At 38.6% G+C, this 16,739-nt stretch overlaps 1 protein-coding gene across 1 annotated transcript in view; it reads left to right on the forward strand.

Moving 5' to 3' along the window:
* The window catches only part of AGBL1 (AGBL carboxypeptidase 1), a 957,838-nt gene that overhangs the window by 565,264 nt on the left and 375,835 nt on the right, over window positions 1-16,739 (forward strand). The window contains 1 exon segment of the mRNA XM_071212624.1: window positions 6,840-7,016. Coding sequence (XP_071068725.1) covers window positions 6,840-7,016 — 177 coding nt within the window.

Here is a 16,739-nt window from a genome sequence, read left to right on the forward strand (position 1 = left end):
CACAAGAAGCTTAACTGCTTAATCTTTCTTAGGAAATTAGTGTAGCACATTAAAATATTCATCTGGGCATGGTCATGTTGGCCTGTATAAAATTATTTCTCATATATGGTAAATTTTAAATTAAAACATCTATATATTCAATTTTAAATATAGAGTCAGCATGACTTTTACCCCTCTTGTTCCAAGAAAATGTAACTATATTCATGGATAGTTCCCTTTACACTGGCAGAGATAACAAGAAATGGAATCTTAAGAAATCTGTATAAAGCTGACATGGAATGAGGTAGATATCAGGAACCAAAGGGATTATAGTGTGGTTCTCATCCTCTGTCTCTCAGTTTAGTGATCACTCATGTTCTTTAATTAATAAAGTCAACAAATATTTTGAGGCCAAGTTTAGTGATAGGTAAAGTGATAGGCATTAGCATTACACAGGTAGAAAAACCAGTCTCTGCCCATGAGGGAAAGTGAAGTAATATTTAATAGTAATTCTATTGAAAATATCAATCCATCTAGACACTGATTTCATTTATATGGTCCCTAATTTTGGGTAAGGCACTTGCCTGAACCTCAGTTTTCTCCTTTATGAAATGAAGAGGTTTAATCTATCAGTTTATTAAATTCATGCTCTAGGGTTCCTCAAAGGTGATTCATGAGCTACTATGTGATGGGTGGAAGTAGAAAAGTAGATACAGTTTTTGCTCCATTCTTCACTTCAACCTAATCAGCCCTGCTTTTTGGTTTGCATTTGGAGAATCTACGTAATATGTAGCTCCTTCTACCTCTTACTTTCTGAACCTAGAGTGGAACAGTGACCCAGAAATAATGTTCTTCACACTGGTGTTCTGCCCAGAAGATTTTTTTGTGTATGTAAACATATCTTGCCAGAACTGAAAAGACTAATTTCTTTTATCGAAAAGGAGACCGAGACCCAGGGTACTGGGTCTATTTAACTAACATAGGTTAATGTTCTACTGATGACTTTTGCCAGGAGTTAGCAACCTGAGAGACTGATTCCTACATTCAAATTCAAATTGGAGCAATTCTAAATCTATTCAACTTATCGAATACTTTTCTTTTGTATCAAAGAGACAATTGTGTACCCTCTTATGTCTCAAATTCACTCTATACACATTTATTTAATTAAATCATCAAAGACACTACTTACATCTTTGGTGGTATAAAGAGATCAGTGAATCCAATTTGCAAAACACAAGTATAAAACAGGACAAAATTGTCAAAAGCACCCATTTTAGGACTCTGGAATTTGTAAAAAAATGTGGACAATGAATGGAGGAATATTTATTTTTAAAATACCTAGAACTTCAGGTGAGAACAGAAGTCTGTGATCTTCTTAATTGGGTCTCCCCCCATTTCCCATCCCTGTTTAATCATCAAGAAGAAATGCAGTTTTACAAGTACAGGATTGGCTAAAAAAAATAGCCAAAAATTTAAAGGGGAGATCCTAGAAATGAAGGAGCTGTAGAAGGGTTGAGCTAACTCTCCACACATTCCTGACTTATAGAAAAATATGTACCTGTGCAGGAAAGACACAAGAGAACCCAGCAAAAGGTAAAAGCCAGGGAGTCTTGAGAACTGGTCACACCTTTGAATGTGCTCCACAACTATATACAAGAGTAGAAGCATTAAGAGTTCAAGGTGTTTAGGGAAGCTGACTTAGCCCAGTGGTTAGGATGTCTGTCTACCACATGGGAGGTCCGCAGTTCAAACCCCGGGCCTCCTTGACCCATGTGCAGCTGGCCCATGCACAGTGCTGATGTGTGCAAGGAGTGCCCTGCCATGCAGGGGTGTCCCCGCATAGGGGAGCCCCACGTGAAAGGAGTGCACTCCGTAAGGAGAGCCGCCCAGCGTGAAAGAAAGTGCAGCCTGCCCAGGAATGGCGCCGCACACACGGAGAGCTGACACAACAAGATGATGCAACAAAAAGAAACACAGATTCCCATGCCGCTGACAACAACAGAAGTGGACAAAAATAAGAACACACAGCAAATAGACACAGAGAACAGACAACTGGGGCTGGCGGAGGAGATGGGGTGGGGGTGGGGAGAGAAATAAATAAATAAGTCTTTTAAAAAAAAGAGTTCAAGGTGTTTGAACACAACATCTCTCAAAGTCATTGCCTAATCACAAAGCCAATAAATCAGACACAAGTGTAAAACCTATAAAGTCAGGCAAAACAAATAAATAATTAAATAATAATTAAAAACAAAAAAAACTATGCAGAGACATCAGCAGCCACACACTGAAAGAGAGGAAAGGGAGAAAGATGCCGAAGGTGTTAAGTCCAGGAAAGTAGTTAATAACAAAAACCCTTAGAAAAAGAATACAGAATTGCTACAAAATATGATCTATGGTGTCTAGTTTTCAACCAAAAAATTACAAGACATGCAATGACTCAGGAATGTATGATCCACTCTCTGAGTGGGCCATGATGTTGGCTGTATCACATCGTGATTTCATAGATAATATTAAAATACGTTCAAAGAAAGAAAACTGTGTCTAAAAAGTTAATGGAAAATATGATGACAATGATTCAACATTTAAGGAATTTGAATAGAAAATTAGAAACTCAAAAAGAGTAAATTCTAGAGTTGGAAAGCACAATAACCAAAATGAAAAATTCCTTAGTTGAGATCATTAGCAGATTTGAGATGACAGTAGAATGAATTTGTGAACTTTAAGATCAATTTCAAATCATTAATTCAAAGGACATGGAGGGAAAAAAATGGAGGAAAATAAACACCTCAGATACCTTTAGGAAAGAATGAAGCATATCAACATACATGGAGACCTAAAAAAGGAGGAAAAATAAATTTGAGGTAAAATATTGGAAGAAATATTGGAAGGAATAGAAGGTAATATAGGAGGAAGAACAGAACATCAACAGCAATAACAACAAAATGAGGCATGTAGAAAACACATGACCAAATGGCAGACATAAATACCATAGTAACATAATAACATAATAACATAAATACATAATAACACTAAATATGAATAAACAAAATACTTCCTTCAAAAGGCCGAAGTTATCAGACTTGTAAAAATAGCAAGATCCAATTATATGTTGTCTGTAAGAGACAAATTATGATTCGTTAACAAAAACAGGTTGAAAGTTAAGGAATGGAAAAAAAGAGATTTCATGAATGGTAACTATAAAAGAAATGGAGTGGCTATATTGCTGTAAGATAAAATAGACTTTAAAACAATAAATATTTGTAGAGATAAGAGGAATAAATAAAAATGCTAAAAGGGATTATTTATCAGGAGGATATAGCAATTATGAATGCGTACACATGTACCCCAAAGTACATGAGGCAAAATTTTACAGACTTGAAAAGAAAAAATTAAAAATTCTATGATAATAGGCACATATTTCAATACTTTCCTATCAATTGATAGGAACCACAAAACAGAAAATCAGAAAGTGTAGAGAATACATTTCTTTTTTTTATTTTAATTATTTATTTTTTAAAAATTACATTCAAAAAATATGAGGTCCCATTCAACCCCCCCGCCCCCACTCCCCACTCCCCCCACAGCAACACTCTCTCCCATCGTCGTGACACATCCATTGCACCCGGTAAGTACATCTCTGAGCATCACTGCACCCCTAGTCAATGGTCCACATCATAGCCCACACTCTCCCATGTTCCATCCAGTGGGCCCTAGGGGGATCTACAATGTCGCGTAATGAGAATACATTTCTTGATACATATAAAATACTTCTCCAAACATTAGAATATACGTTCTTTTTGAGTCCATATAGAAAGTTCTCTAGGATAAATCATATGCTAATCTATAATGCAAGTCTCAAAATAGGTTAAAGGACAGAAATTATCTAATAACAACAGATTTAAATTATAAACCAACTCCTATAAGACAATTGGGATATCTCTGAATACTGAATTTCAAAATAAGCCATGCATCAAGGAAGAAGTCAGAAGGGAAATTAGAAAATATCATGAGCTGAATGAAGATAAAAGCACAATATATCAAAATTTATAGGATGCTGCTATAGCAGTGCCTAGAGGAAAATTTGTAACATTAAATGCTTGTATTAGAAAGGTAGAAAGCTCTACAGTCAATAATTGAAGCTTCTACAAACAGAAGTAAGAAAAAAGAGTAATCAAATCAATGTTAGTAGAAGGAAAAAAAATCAGAAATTCAAAATGGAACTCAATGAGATACAAAGCATACAAACAACAAAGCAATTGTGAATCTGAGAGTTGATGGCTTAAAAATCACTTTAAGAAAATTAAAGCCAGAAAAGAAGTGAATATTTTATACATGTTTATAATAATTACAAATAATATCACAATGTAGTAGATGCCTATTACACAGTGGACAGATTACATCTCATTTAAATCTCTTCATAGTCCGGTTGCTTAGTACTATGCCATTTAAGAAGCAGGTTTTTGCAGTGGTTAAATGTGTATGATATGAATCCAGAACACCTTGTTGAAATTCTGGCTTTGTCCTTATTAGCTCTGTAACCTTTGAAAAAGTACTTAACTCATTTTGCCTCTGTTTATCTGTAAAACAGGTTCATTATAAACCTATCTCAAAGACTTGTGATGAGTTAATGTGTGACAAATATAAGAGAAGCATTAAGTGAAAAGATAATCTATTATAATTTTTAAGTTATGGGAACAGAAATTAAATGTCAGGAGATAGACCAAGTGGCAGGGAAAGAGATGAATGCTCAAACCCTCTTTCTCCACCCAGGCTATCTCCCAGGGAGAAGGCTCCATTGGATCAATTCATGTGTAAAATTTATCTATTTCTTATTTGTTAACAAATCATACAAATGAGCAAACCAGAACTCCAGTTTAGAATAGCTGTCATTGTCACTCCTCACTCTGACATAGATCCATTTAAGTGTAATCAAAAGGGAAATGAGACGCTGGAAGGAGGACTGTACTGTAAATACCACAGTTTTGGAGTATATTATTTATGGAATGGATAAACTGTCACTGTGGCTATGTAAGAGGAGTACTCCAATTTCACCTTGTAAAACCCACATCCTCCAGGCTCCAGGATACATGCAATTAATTTGAATGTGTGGTCATTTGAACTGGAGCTGTACTATTTACCAAAAGCAGGTTCACTTAAATAAGAAAGACCATTAAAATGAAATAATTAGAATTTTTGCAACAAGGTAGAACATTGATCAAGAAATCTTGTCACTTTTGTTGTATATATTTATGTCCATTTATTTATGTACCCTCTGAGGGTCTGGACCTGGGAATTCTATTTATTTCAGCTAATAATTATGGAATATCCTCTATGAGCAACACACTGTGCCATGCACAAAGATTTTCCTGTGTACAAGGCGTAGACCCTGCCCTCATGGAATGTTCTAAGCTGCAAAGGAGATCGAAAATGAACTGTGGATTATGTCAACAATTATTTAATTATTGATTACTTTGAAGGACAAAAATGGGGTGAAGGATCACAGGGAAAGAAGGACAAGAGTGGATATGATGAAGTCAGGAGGCAAATGTAGATGCTCAAGTGAGATCAACACTGGCATTTCATTTTCCTTGTTTAAATGATACTGTAGATCTGCAGACTATGTGAGAACTTATAGAGCATTTTAAATTATATTAATTGTTATGTTAATATATACTTATATAGTATATAATTTATAATAGTTAATAACTATATTGATCCTTTCATTAATATAATTAAGTTATATTAAACGTGGGGAGAGTAAGAACCAGAGAGATTAAGAAATTTGCTCAATGCTCTAGAAATTAACAAAACTACATTTATTTTAAAATAATTCCTTATTTCATATTCTCATCAACTTCTGCTTCCATACCTTCTCCCCATGGTTTATCTGAATGCCTGAGATTTCACTGTTAGTTGTCTAAGGTACATAATTTTATATTATATGTTATTCTAACCATATTTTGTCAGCACTGAGATGAGAGGACCCTTTTTGATATTGTCACAAAAGTTCTGAAACTGTCTAAGTGCAGTATTTCTGTTGACCTGAGGTCTTCATGTACTATCAACTATGAGTCATTGTCCTTTGGGGGGGATGGCTCATACATCAGTGGGCAAGTAATAAGGGTCTACAGATGCCTTCTAAGTAGTGTTAAGCAATCACACATAAAGCCTTTTACCCCAGGGATAAGTGGGATATGCAAACCCAGAAAGGATTGATTTCCAGGATCTTATAATTGCTGAGCCTCAGATTTATGGGTCAGAAGACTAGACAAAATTGTTCATTTTGGTAATTACATACTCTTAGGGAACAAGTGAACTTTACATGCTTCTGCTCAAGTATCAACAGTCCTTGTCTAAGGCCCCTATGGCCTTCTGAGATGATGAACAGTGAGAAACAGTGAGACTGGATGGAATTGCTCTAGAAGTTTCAGGGCCCTGTGAAATCTGGGGAAACACAGAAATGTATGAGGATGAACGTGTGTGCATGTGGCAGACATGCACAGTGATGCAGAAAGGTGGTGTGAAAAGCCTTTGGAGTTGGACAGGTTAGAGTTTGAATCCTATTCCAAACACTGGGTAGTTGTGTGATTTTGGGCTATTTCTAACTTCTCTAAGCCTCAGTTTTCTCATCTGCAAAATTATTTTTTTTAAAGGCATCTAATTTTAAGGTTACAGTAAGTGTCACAAGAGTATATATTAAATGTTTGCTATATATACATATATATATATATACATACATATATATATATAGAGAGAGAGAGAGAGAGAAAGAGGAGACTTAATGAATGTTGGGAAGACAATTTTTGTGATGCATTTCCCCAATTACTCATAACTCATCATAGTTTGAATTTTTATTATAGAGTCTTCCCAAAATCCTGGATAAGCTGGCCCCGGCATTCACAATGGGTAGCTGCAGCTTCCTTGTGGAGAAATCCCGAGCCTCCACAGCCCGAGTGGTGGTGTGGAGAGAGATGGGGGTGTCCAGAAGCTACACCATGGAGAGCAGCTTCTGCGGCTGCAACCAGGGCCCCTACCAGGTATGCGAGCTGGCGGGTTGTCACCCATGCTTTCTATCTAGCAGTAATACACTGTAATGGGGGACTATCACAGAGCCCTCATTCCTGCTGTTTCACTGAAAGGGAGAGATGGCTCCAAGTAGAATCTCATCCAGCTCCCACCTTGAAGAACTGATCACGATTACCTTCACCTGCAGCAAAATCTGTGTTGATCCTGGAAGCAATGTATACATGCCTTCTGATTTGTTTTCTTAATCAGCTGCCCTCTCCAGCAAGCAGCAGCGTCTCCTTCTGACATGCACCCCCAGCTTTTATAGAACCTCTGTCTGGCTCAATTATATGCATGAGAATCTGTTGTTGTCTTTTGCAATGAGCTGAGCAGTCCCCTATGCATCATAAAGGGCGGAGGTTGGTCTGTAGCTTTTGTCAATCCATATTGTGTCTCTCTGTCTTCTGTGCTGATCCAAATCAGCAGCTCTCTGTGCCATCCTGCCCTCACTAGAGCATACAGAAGTGTGTGCATGACATGGGTCTCCCCAGGATGAGTGGGTCTGGGACATGCTGTAGTGTTAGGGAAAGGGCTCTTGTATAAGCCTCATTCTTTCCACTGCTATATTAACTGCTTGAACAGCCGGATAGCTGCTACAGGAGACTATTCTGGCTGCTCTTTCCATTCCCCCACTAGAGAAGCATAAATCAGGGACATTGTGACAGTGCCAGGGTAATAGGCTCTTTGAAATTTGTTAGGCAAACTGACAGGCTAGTCCTTGTTGACTTCCATTCAACCCCAAGAATACCTGGACCTCACCAGTATTAAAGCTCATTGTGCTGGTGTTGATACTCTCCTGGAACAGCCAGGAAGCCCTTGGCATCTGTACACAATCCGGAGCTTGTACGAATCTGTTAGCAATCAAAAGGAGTACAGGAGTGATGAACAATATCGAACTTTCCACCTGGCCAAAGAGATTTTCAACACAGGGCTACTGAATCATTCGTTTTGAACCACTAATTCTGTCAGATAGCCAGTTGGTCTAAACAATTGCTTGATAGAATTGCTTTATTACTGAATTAACCAGCCATTAGACCAAATCAATCCTGAGTTACCTGTATTAATGTAGATGTAGAATAAGAAGAAGAGTGAGATCACTGAATGAGCATAGGATTGGGCACCCAAAGCCCTCATTCTTCCACTTAGCAAGCAGCGCTACAAGTTACTTACCTCTGTGAAACTATATATTTCATTTATCAACTGCAGATCATAATAAGGATTCTTCTTCTTTCTACCACTCAAGCTTTTTGTAAAGGCCAAAAGATATTGTGTACATGAATGTACTTAGTGGTTATATCATCAGGAATCTGTTCACTCTCTTGGCATTCAAAGCTGTAAGATAAGAGAAATAATATTGTGATTCTAAGGCTTATGGATATAGGCTTGTGCCTCTCCATCTGTATGCCTCTTGGTGAAAAGGGGCAGTCACTTATTTAAACAATGACTCCTGCTACCCTTTGAGGCTTATTGCATTGGTGACTTTCATAGACTTTGCTTCTCCAAGCACCAATTCAATTCAGGCTAACAGCTTCTAGTAGCATAAGTATCAGTGCCATTCATGATAAATCAACTGGAAAGTCCAAGTCCTTTGGAACTGTTGTTTGAAAACTAATGACTTGTAGATTTAGGCCCTTACCAATGCTTCATCTTCATGCAATGTACACAGCGGCTGTTGGAAATGACAGAGTGAATGAGGCTAACCCAATGAGACAGCTTTCAGTTATCGGCCCAGCATTTGCCCTGTGAAATTTTCCACTTGGCTTTTGCATGGAGTCTCTGAGGAAAAACGGAGAAAGACCTGGCTAGAGAAACCCCTAACCATGCCAGACTTGGTTTTGCTTTAACAGTGCTATCTTCTATATGAAACACCTCTCAACATGGATGGTTTTTCTCCTTCCCTTTGTTTTTCTGTCCTTCCAAACATTTTTCAGTAACTGAGGAAAATTGCAGACAGTGAGCAAAGGGATGGTGAGTAATTTTGCATATGGGAGGGCTTACCCCAGGGGAAAGAGGCCAGTTCAATGTTGGGTGTTTTGGTGATTTTGTTTGAGGTATATAATGGGGTCTACGAGCTATAAAGCAGTATAGAAATTTCCATCTTGAACATATTGCAAATGATTTTTGTACATTGGGAAGCCAAGTCCCAGTTGTGTCTTGAGGTTATTATTCTAAGGTCATCTTTCCATTTTTTGTTTAGCATTACCATTTATCCAAAAGATGGAGGATAGTTAAATATACCCATGAGAGGCATTCCTTCCTTCCTTCATAAGAATATAAATATTTTTGCAGTTTCTCTGGTTAACACAGCTTTAAAGTAGATCCAATCATTTCTCTCCCAGCACTGTAAGTACCTGATTTGTTAGTACTGAAATGAAATATCATTTCTTACAGTGACATTTATGTTGGAACTGCATTAAAGAGCATAAGCTATTACCTTCAAATAATTATTATTAATATGATATTTTCTCTCCTATTTTCCAGTCTATAGTTGGCTAATTTTAAAAATTCTCCTGCTTTTATTTCTGTAGGATAGAGTCTCTAGTGCTAGGTCATGCACTTAGATCCGTGATTTGTATTTAATGTGGAAGTCCCACCCACTGAAAGATTTACTTGACCTATTACTGCCTGGCCCGAAGCTATTGAGGCTATTGAGTGGAAAAGCCAGAACTGAATGATACATCCTTTAGGGGCTCATATTTAAGAGGTGTTCACTTTATATGGACAGCTGTGTGTTTCACACTGAGTATTTGTGACCTCGAATCACATACATTATGTGTTTGCACATACGAAAAAGACAACTGAGCCCCCGTGGGCTGCTGTGATTTAAGAAGCTAATGCAAATGTTCCCACCCAAGCAGACCACTGACATGCTGCTTGGCATGGACAAGGGGGTCTTTGTCAGAGGAAGGACAAAAGATGGGTGGTTAAACTGAGATTTCAAGGAGTGACTCAACTGGTATTTACATTTCCTACCAGGAAAGGGCCTCCGAGTCTGCAGTTCATCCTTTCCAAGTCAACAGAAGGATCTGTCTATAACCCAAATCTATTCAAGTCACTACACTGCTCATAATCTTTTAAAGTGTCTTTGTGTCTAGATAAAATCCATGATAAAATCTTATCATGAAGTCTAAGGCCTTTCTAATCTTCTCACTCTTCTCTTTTTTTACTCAATACATAGAATTTATAGATTAGGCCTTGAAAATGTTTGACGACTGACTGAGTGACTAAATAAGTGAATAAATAAATGAATGGTGATTTCCAGGGAGGATCAGAGTAGTATCCTCTTTGTCCATGAGCCATGGTTTAAATGCGATTAGGAGGTATTCTAAAATGTAAATGGTATGGTAAGCGTCATTGCTAGGGACGTGGACTTGGCCCAGTGGTTAGGGAGTCTGTCTACCACATGGGAGGTCCACGATTCAAACCCCGGGCCTCCTTGACCCGAGTGGAGCTGGCCCATGCGCAGTGCTGATGCGCGCAAGGAGTGCCGTGCCACGCAGGGGTGTCCCCCGCATAGGGGAGCCCCACGTGCAAGGAGTGTACCCGTAAGGAGAGCCGCCCAGCGCGAAAGAAAGTTCAGCCTGCCCAGGAATGGCGCCACACACAAAGAGAGCTGACGCAGCAAGATAACACAACAAAGAAACACAGATCCCCATGCTGCTGACAACAACAGAAGCGGACAAAGAACACGCAGCAAAATAGACACAAGAGAACAGACAACTGGGGGGGGGGGGGGAAGGGGGGAGAGAAATAAATAAATCTTTCAAAAACAAAGAGTTGTTGCTAGATGGAAAAGGAATAAGTATGTGAGAAATGCATAAGAATGCAATGCTGAGACCTCTCAAACTTGTCACTGTTTATAAGATTTGAGAGTAGCTAGTGAATTCTTCCCCAGAGAAAGGCAATACTAATCCAGGTGTGGAATCTCACATGGCCACATTTTAATAATAGATGATGATTAGACAGAAAGACTTCCATCAGCCCAGGTGGCAGATACTGTGGTTCACTCTCCAGATCTCTCCTCTGGACCCAGGCTTGCAGTCCCAGGCTGACCACAGCTGTGTCCAGCACCAAGAAACACCTTCAGCTGAAGGAACCTGCCTTGCCCAGAATTATGTTCGCTTTCCTGGGGTCAGCCTACATCCATGGCTGGTCCATGATGGCATGCAGAGGTCTGGCCTCCTTTCCTCAGGATAACTCTGAAGAGCCATCCCAACTCAAGAGCTCCCTGTAGGATCAGCTAAGGCCTCTGTTGCAATTGCATCACAGTTCAACTTCCCCCTCCACCCAGTTCTGCTTTTTTTCACTGTTCCCAGGTGTTCCGGAAAGTACTTGCCAAAAATCCTTCTGCATGCAAATCTCAGAGTCTCAGAGGCTGTTTCCTGGGGGAAATCGACTTACAACAGTATTTCAAAAAGGCTTAGATTAGAAAACATAAATGTTGGAACTAAGCATTTAAACTATTGAAAATGAGTTGATAGGGATGATTTTCATGTAAGAAATTAAATCATCTTAACTCAGTTTGCAGGGCTCCCAGTGTCCTTAGTACACACTCTGTCTGCCTTAGCTGTGTATGGAATGAGGCCTCCAGATGGATATAGAGACTTTGCAACTCAGTGGTGGGATGCTTGCCCTGGAGATCTAGTGCTGCTGTGGTCCAGAGAGGAGTTTGGGCAGTCAAGAAAGTGTAGAATAGATAGACCCAAGGACCAAGAAGAGGTTTTATTCCTGTCTTTATATTGCCATGCTGTATTGCCCTCCAAGTTATAATAGCTCTTGCTTCCTCTCTTCCTCATAACCAGATAAATGAGATGTTTTAGATTTTCATGGAGCATCTTGAAAGACAAGTTTCAGAATAATGCCATGTATTATTAATACTGATCAACACTACTTGACAATTACAAAACACTATGTCCTTAAGGTAATAATGATAGGGTTCTCTAGGGAAACAGAACTGACATGAGATATAGATAGATAGATAGATAGATAGATAGATAGATAGATAGATAGATAGATAGATAGACAGATAGATAGACAGATAGATAGAGAGATAGATATAAAATATAAATATTATGAGATTTATTATAGGAGTTGGCTCATGCAACTGTGGGAATGGACAGCCCTGAATTCTGCAGGGCAGACCACAAGTTGGGAACTCTGATGAAGGTTTTGATGAATTCCCCAGGAGAAGCTGGCTGGCTGAAGTAGAGAAGGAAACTCTTCCTTCTGACTGCTGAAATCATCTGTTCTCCCTTTAAGGCAGGGGTTCTTAACAAGCTTGAGTTGAAATTCAAAAAAAATATTCCTGTGGGGACGAGTTGGTAGGGGTGTGATATATTTATTAAATAATACACAGTATAGTGTGGACTCTATAAGGGGTCCATGCCAAAGGGGTCTGTGGAACAGAAAATGTTAAGGACCCCTGCTTTAAGGCCTTCAGTTGATTGGATGAGACTTCATTCATTGTTTAAGGCAATCTTCTTAGTTGATTGTAGAGTCAATCAACCATAGATGCAATCAATTTACTGATAATTTAAATCCATGAAATATCTTCACAGTAACAATCAGACCAGTGCTTGCTTGACCAAACAACTGAGCACCATAATCTAGCCAAGAAGACATATGAACTACCATCACAGTCTATTCTTTGTCAACTTGGCATTCACATACATCTCCTTAAGCCATACTTAATCTCTGAATAAAAACTATCATATTTTCACCTAACAATATTCAACTGTCCTGTTTACAACCAGACGCATGCAACCAGAAGCACACTCTTTCCCCAGAAGAGGATACAAGTCTTTGGATAATAGTCACTTCTAAACTTGATTTCCTAGCTACCAAAACAAATACCATGCATTGGGTTGGCTTAAATCATGGAAATTTATTGTCTCACAGGATTTTAAGCCTAGAAGAAGTCCAAAATCAAGGCATCAGCAAGATGCTTTCTCCCAGAAGACTGTAAACTTCTGGACTGGCTGCCAGCAATCCCTGGTCCTTGGCTTTTCTTGTCACATGGAAATGCACAGGGCAGCCCTTCCTAGCTTCCTTCTCTTCCAAGTTTTCTTGATGTTCACCTTTTGGCAGCTCCTTCTGACTTTTTTCAGACTGACTTTCACTCTGCTTATGAAGGACTTTAGTAATCTGAATTAAAGCCCAACCTGATTCATTTGGGCTTTACCTTAACTTAAGTAACATCTTGAAGACGTCTTACTTACAGTGGGTTCACACTCACAGAAATGCATTCAGTTTAAGAACATGTTTACCTGGAGTCCTTAGCTCCGAGCAACCACAGATAACAAACAGGTTTATGGTATTTACTGCATGATAAGTCTTTAGTTTAATAATACATTAAATTATTGCATATTTGCCACCATTCTCTACAGTAGGTTTTATCATTCTCAATTTACAAAGAACACTTACATAGAGGAGTTAAGAAACTTCTCAAGTCACACCCTAGTGAATTTTAGAGCCAGAAGGTGAACTCAGGCAGGTCTGGTGCTGGAATCTTTGCTTTAGCCCCCTAGCTTTCTGCCTAGTAGAATGTCTTTGGTGAAATGTGGCCTGGGCTTTGAGGATAAAAGACCTAGGTTCTGCTCTTGGCTGAATCACTTCACTTGTCTGGATTTCAGTTTTCTTATTTGTAAAAGGATGAGAATATTGTAACTAAGAGATGGACATGTCCTCTGCTAAATTATGCTTGACTATGGCTGCTGAATGCCCAAGGGGTTAATAAATCACCTAGACCAGGGTGACCCAGCAGGATGGTGAAAACTCTAAAAGGCTAGGGCTGTGCAATTTTTCTAGGGAGGAAATATTTTGCTTTTAGTACTGATTAGCTACTTGTCAGGTGATTTTGGCTGCTCTGTGTGTCCCCCAGTTCCAATCCTACCTTGGCCTGTCTTCTTGTTTCATCTTTCCAGAGGAAAAAATGGTCATTGGAAAAATGTAGTACAATTGAAGTGCTGGCTTTCTACTAGCAGGGGAAATGGAAGGAGCAGTAAAACAGCCAATTGACACTTGCACTAGACAAGTCTATACTCATTTCTTGTTTCCTAGTGACTTCCCTTCTTTTCCCATTAGAGACCTATGCAACTGTTTGGATTTGCACATCTGATTAAGGAAAGCTCTTCTCCTTCACAGTGGCCCAAGTGCCATGGTACACACACTCTCTCTCATACACACACCGATATAGTGTATGTATCACACACAAATGCACAAACATACACACATAAAAATGGTTCTCAATCTTAGATTCATACAAGGAAATATAGCTTGTTGTTTAGTGTGGGCTCCTGTGTCAGAGAGGGTTCCAAGATGAGTTCTATATTTAGTTGTCAAATGACCTCGAAACACTTACCTGATCTCTGTGAGCTTCATTTGTAAAAATGGTATTCCTTATAGCTCCTCCTTCACTGAAATGCTCTAGGGACTGAATGGACTACTGCCTGTAAAACATTTACCACCATTTTCAAAGAAATCACTCAATACGTGCTTATTATTTGTGTTATTGTTGATCATAGGTAAGAATTATTAATGGTAGTTTTCTTTTTGTATTTAAATAAAGATGTTTGGACTCCAACTCTTAGTCAAAACCATCATATTCAGATCTATTTAATCAGAACCTTTAGAGATGAAGATCAGTATTCTTAAATTTCATAAACTCGAAATGCAGCCAGGGTTGAGAACCACAGCTATTAGCTTTTATAAAGACCAATATCCATAAATCTATATTGACAGATTTAACTACATCAAAGCAACTCAGCTTCTGTATCTGTAGATATTCCCTCGATTCTATCCATTTAACTTTTAAAAAACTTCCTATTCAATAGAATCTATATTATAGCCAATTCACAGGTGTAGAGGCTGGTCCCAGAAAAAGAAAGTGGAGGGATTTGTGAGCCCCCTTCTAGGGAATGAGAAAGGAGGGAATGAGAAGTGGAGGGCAGGACAGGAAAAGGATTTAAATTCTTCCAAAGTCTGTTGAACTTCAAAGCCTGTTCTGATAATGTGAGCACAACTCAAGAATATATTTGGATCACTGTTCTCTTAGAAATCACTTCCTTGTTCTGCAGACAGCATCGTATTGGCATATAACTCTGTGAGTTTTACACTAGGAATGAGAGAATGTCTTACTTTCACTCAAGAATCTGAATAATAGCATTTCTCAAACTTCAGTGGGCATTAGGATCACTTGGGAAGCTCATGCAGATTTCTGAACCCCAGGTTCAGAAATTTATTTGATCTGGGGTATGGTTCAGGAATCGGCACTTTTCTCAAGTGCCCTTGGAGATGCAGTTTCTGGTGGCGCAGAGACCACTCGCTGAAGAGATTCTGAGCAGAGTATTTAGAAGTAAAAGGCAAGATGGTTTTGAAACTAGTTTTTGTTTTTGTTTTCTTGTTCCAGAAGTAAAAGGCAAGATGGTTTTGAAACTAGTTTTTGTTTTTGTTTTCTTGTTCCAGATCCCATTTGGGTATACAGAACTTTCCAGAGCTTTAGTCATAGTGTCTCAAATTCTCTGCCTTCCTGATTTAAAAACAAAAAACAAAAAACAAAAAAACAAAATAACAAAAACATTTCATCACTGCTTTTGGATAACAGTTTGAAAATACAATGACAAGAATTGTATTTTTTAAGTGTCTAATAATTCAATGGGAATTTAAAGATATTCTTGTTTGTTAGTTTGTTTTTTGCTAGCTTCAGGGGCACCCTTAGGTTAGAATTTACTAAATTGTTGTTTTTAAACAATTTTCCTGTGTGGCCTTTAAAGAGTCTAGAAACAGGTAAAATTACGTACAAAATTGTTTATTTGGCTATGCATGCATTTTCCTGGGGAAAGTACCCAAGGTTTTTAAGTTATTCTTAGAAGGGCTGGTGACCTCCCCAAAAGATTAAGACTTCATGCTTTAGTTTATTGCAGCCAGGATCTCAAGAGGGCTTTCCCAGCTTTGTAGTTTCAGTTCTTAAATCAGCTCTAGAAGTGCTTGGTTTGACTTCGTGAAAATTAAATGGAGTCTGTAAATCGCTGTCTATTTCTGCTTGCTTATCAATTAGCACAAGAACAATGAGGCATCTCATTAAGTGTCTTGGACAACTTCAGTCTAAATCTTCCGTGTTACACAGTCAGATTGCGCCTTCTCACCGGTGGGGCTTTAGAGCCCAGAACAGCAGCAGGGGCGTCACGTGGGATGTGTTAGAAATACAGAATCTCAGGCCCCAGTTAAATCAGAATCAGCATGCTAACAAGATCCCCAGGGCATCTACATTCATAGTAAAGTTTAAGAAGCACTTATTTAGAGTACCCTTGGGCTCAGGGAGACTAAAGGAGGTGAGCAAAGATTAAGGGCCAAGAAAAGGAAGGACATTGTTCTCGGAGTTTCTGTGAGCTGTAGTGAGATGCTATATGTGAATGTGATTTCAAAGTTGAAAGTGATCCTTGATATGAGGCCTTTTGTTGATCTGTGCCAACATTTCAATGCTAGATCCATTTTCCTTCATTCCCATATTCTCTGACAGTCTTCTTCCTCTCCCTCAGGCTTAAAAAAGAAAAGGGAATCCTCCAAACACCTGTTTTTCAGTTGTGATGCCACTTCGACCCTTTGTAGATACAAATAGGAAGTCCAGATGCTAATATATTATTTTTGCATGAACCACTGTTTGAATCATTTATGCCAACACTCTCTCCTTTCTTACT

Source organism: Dasypus novemcinctus, chromosome 3, assembly GCF_030445035.2.
Source record: "Dasypus novemcinctus isolate mDasNov1 chromosome 3, mDasNov1.1.hap2, whole genome shotgun sequence".
In the NCBI taxonomy this organism is placed as follows: domain Eukaryota; kingdom Metazoa; phylum Chordata; class Mammalia; order Cingulata; family Dasypodidae; genus Dasypus; species Dasypus novemcinctus.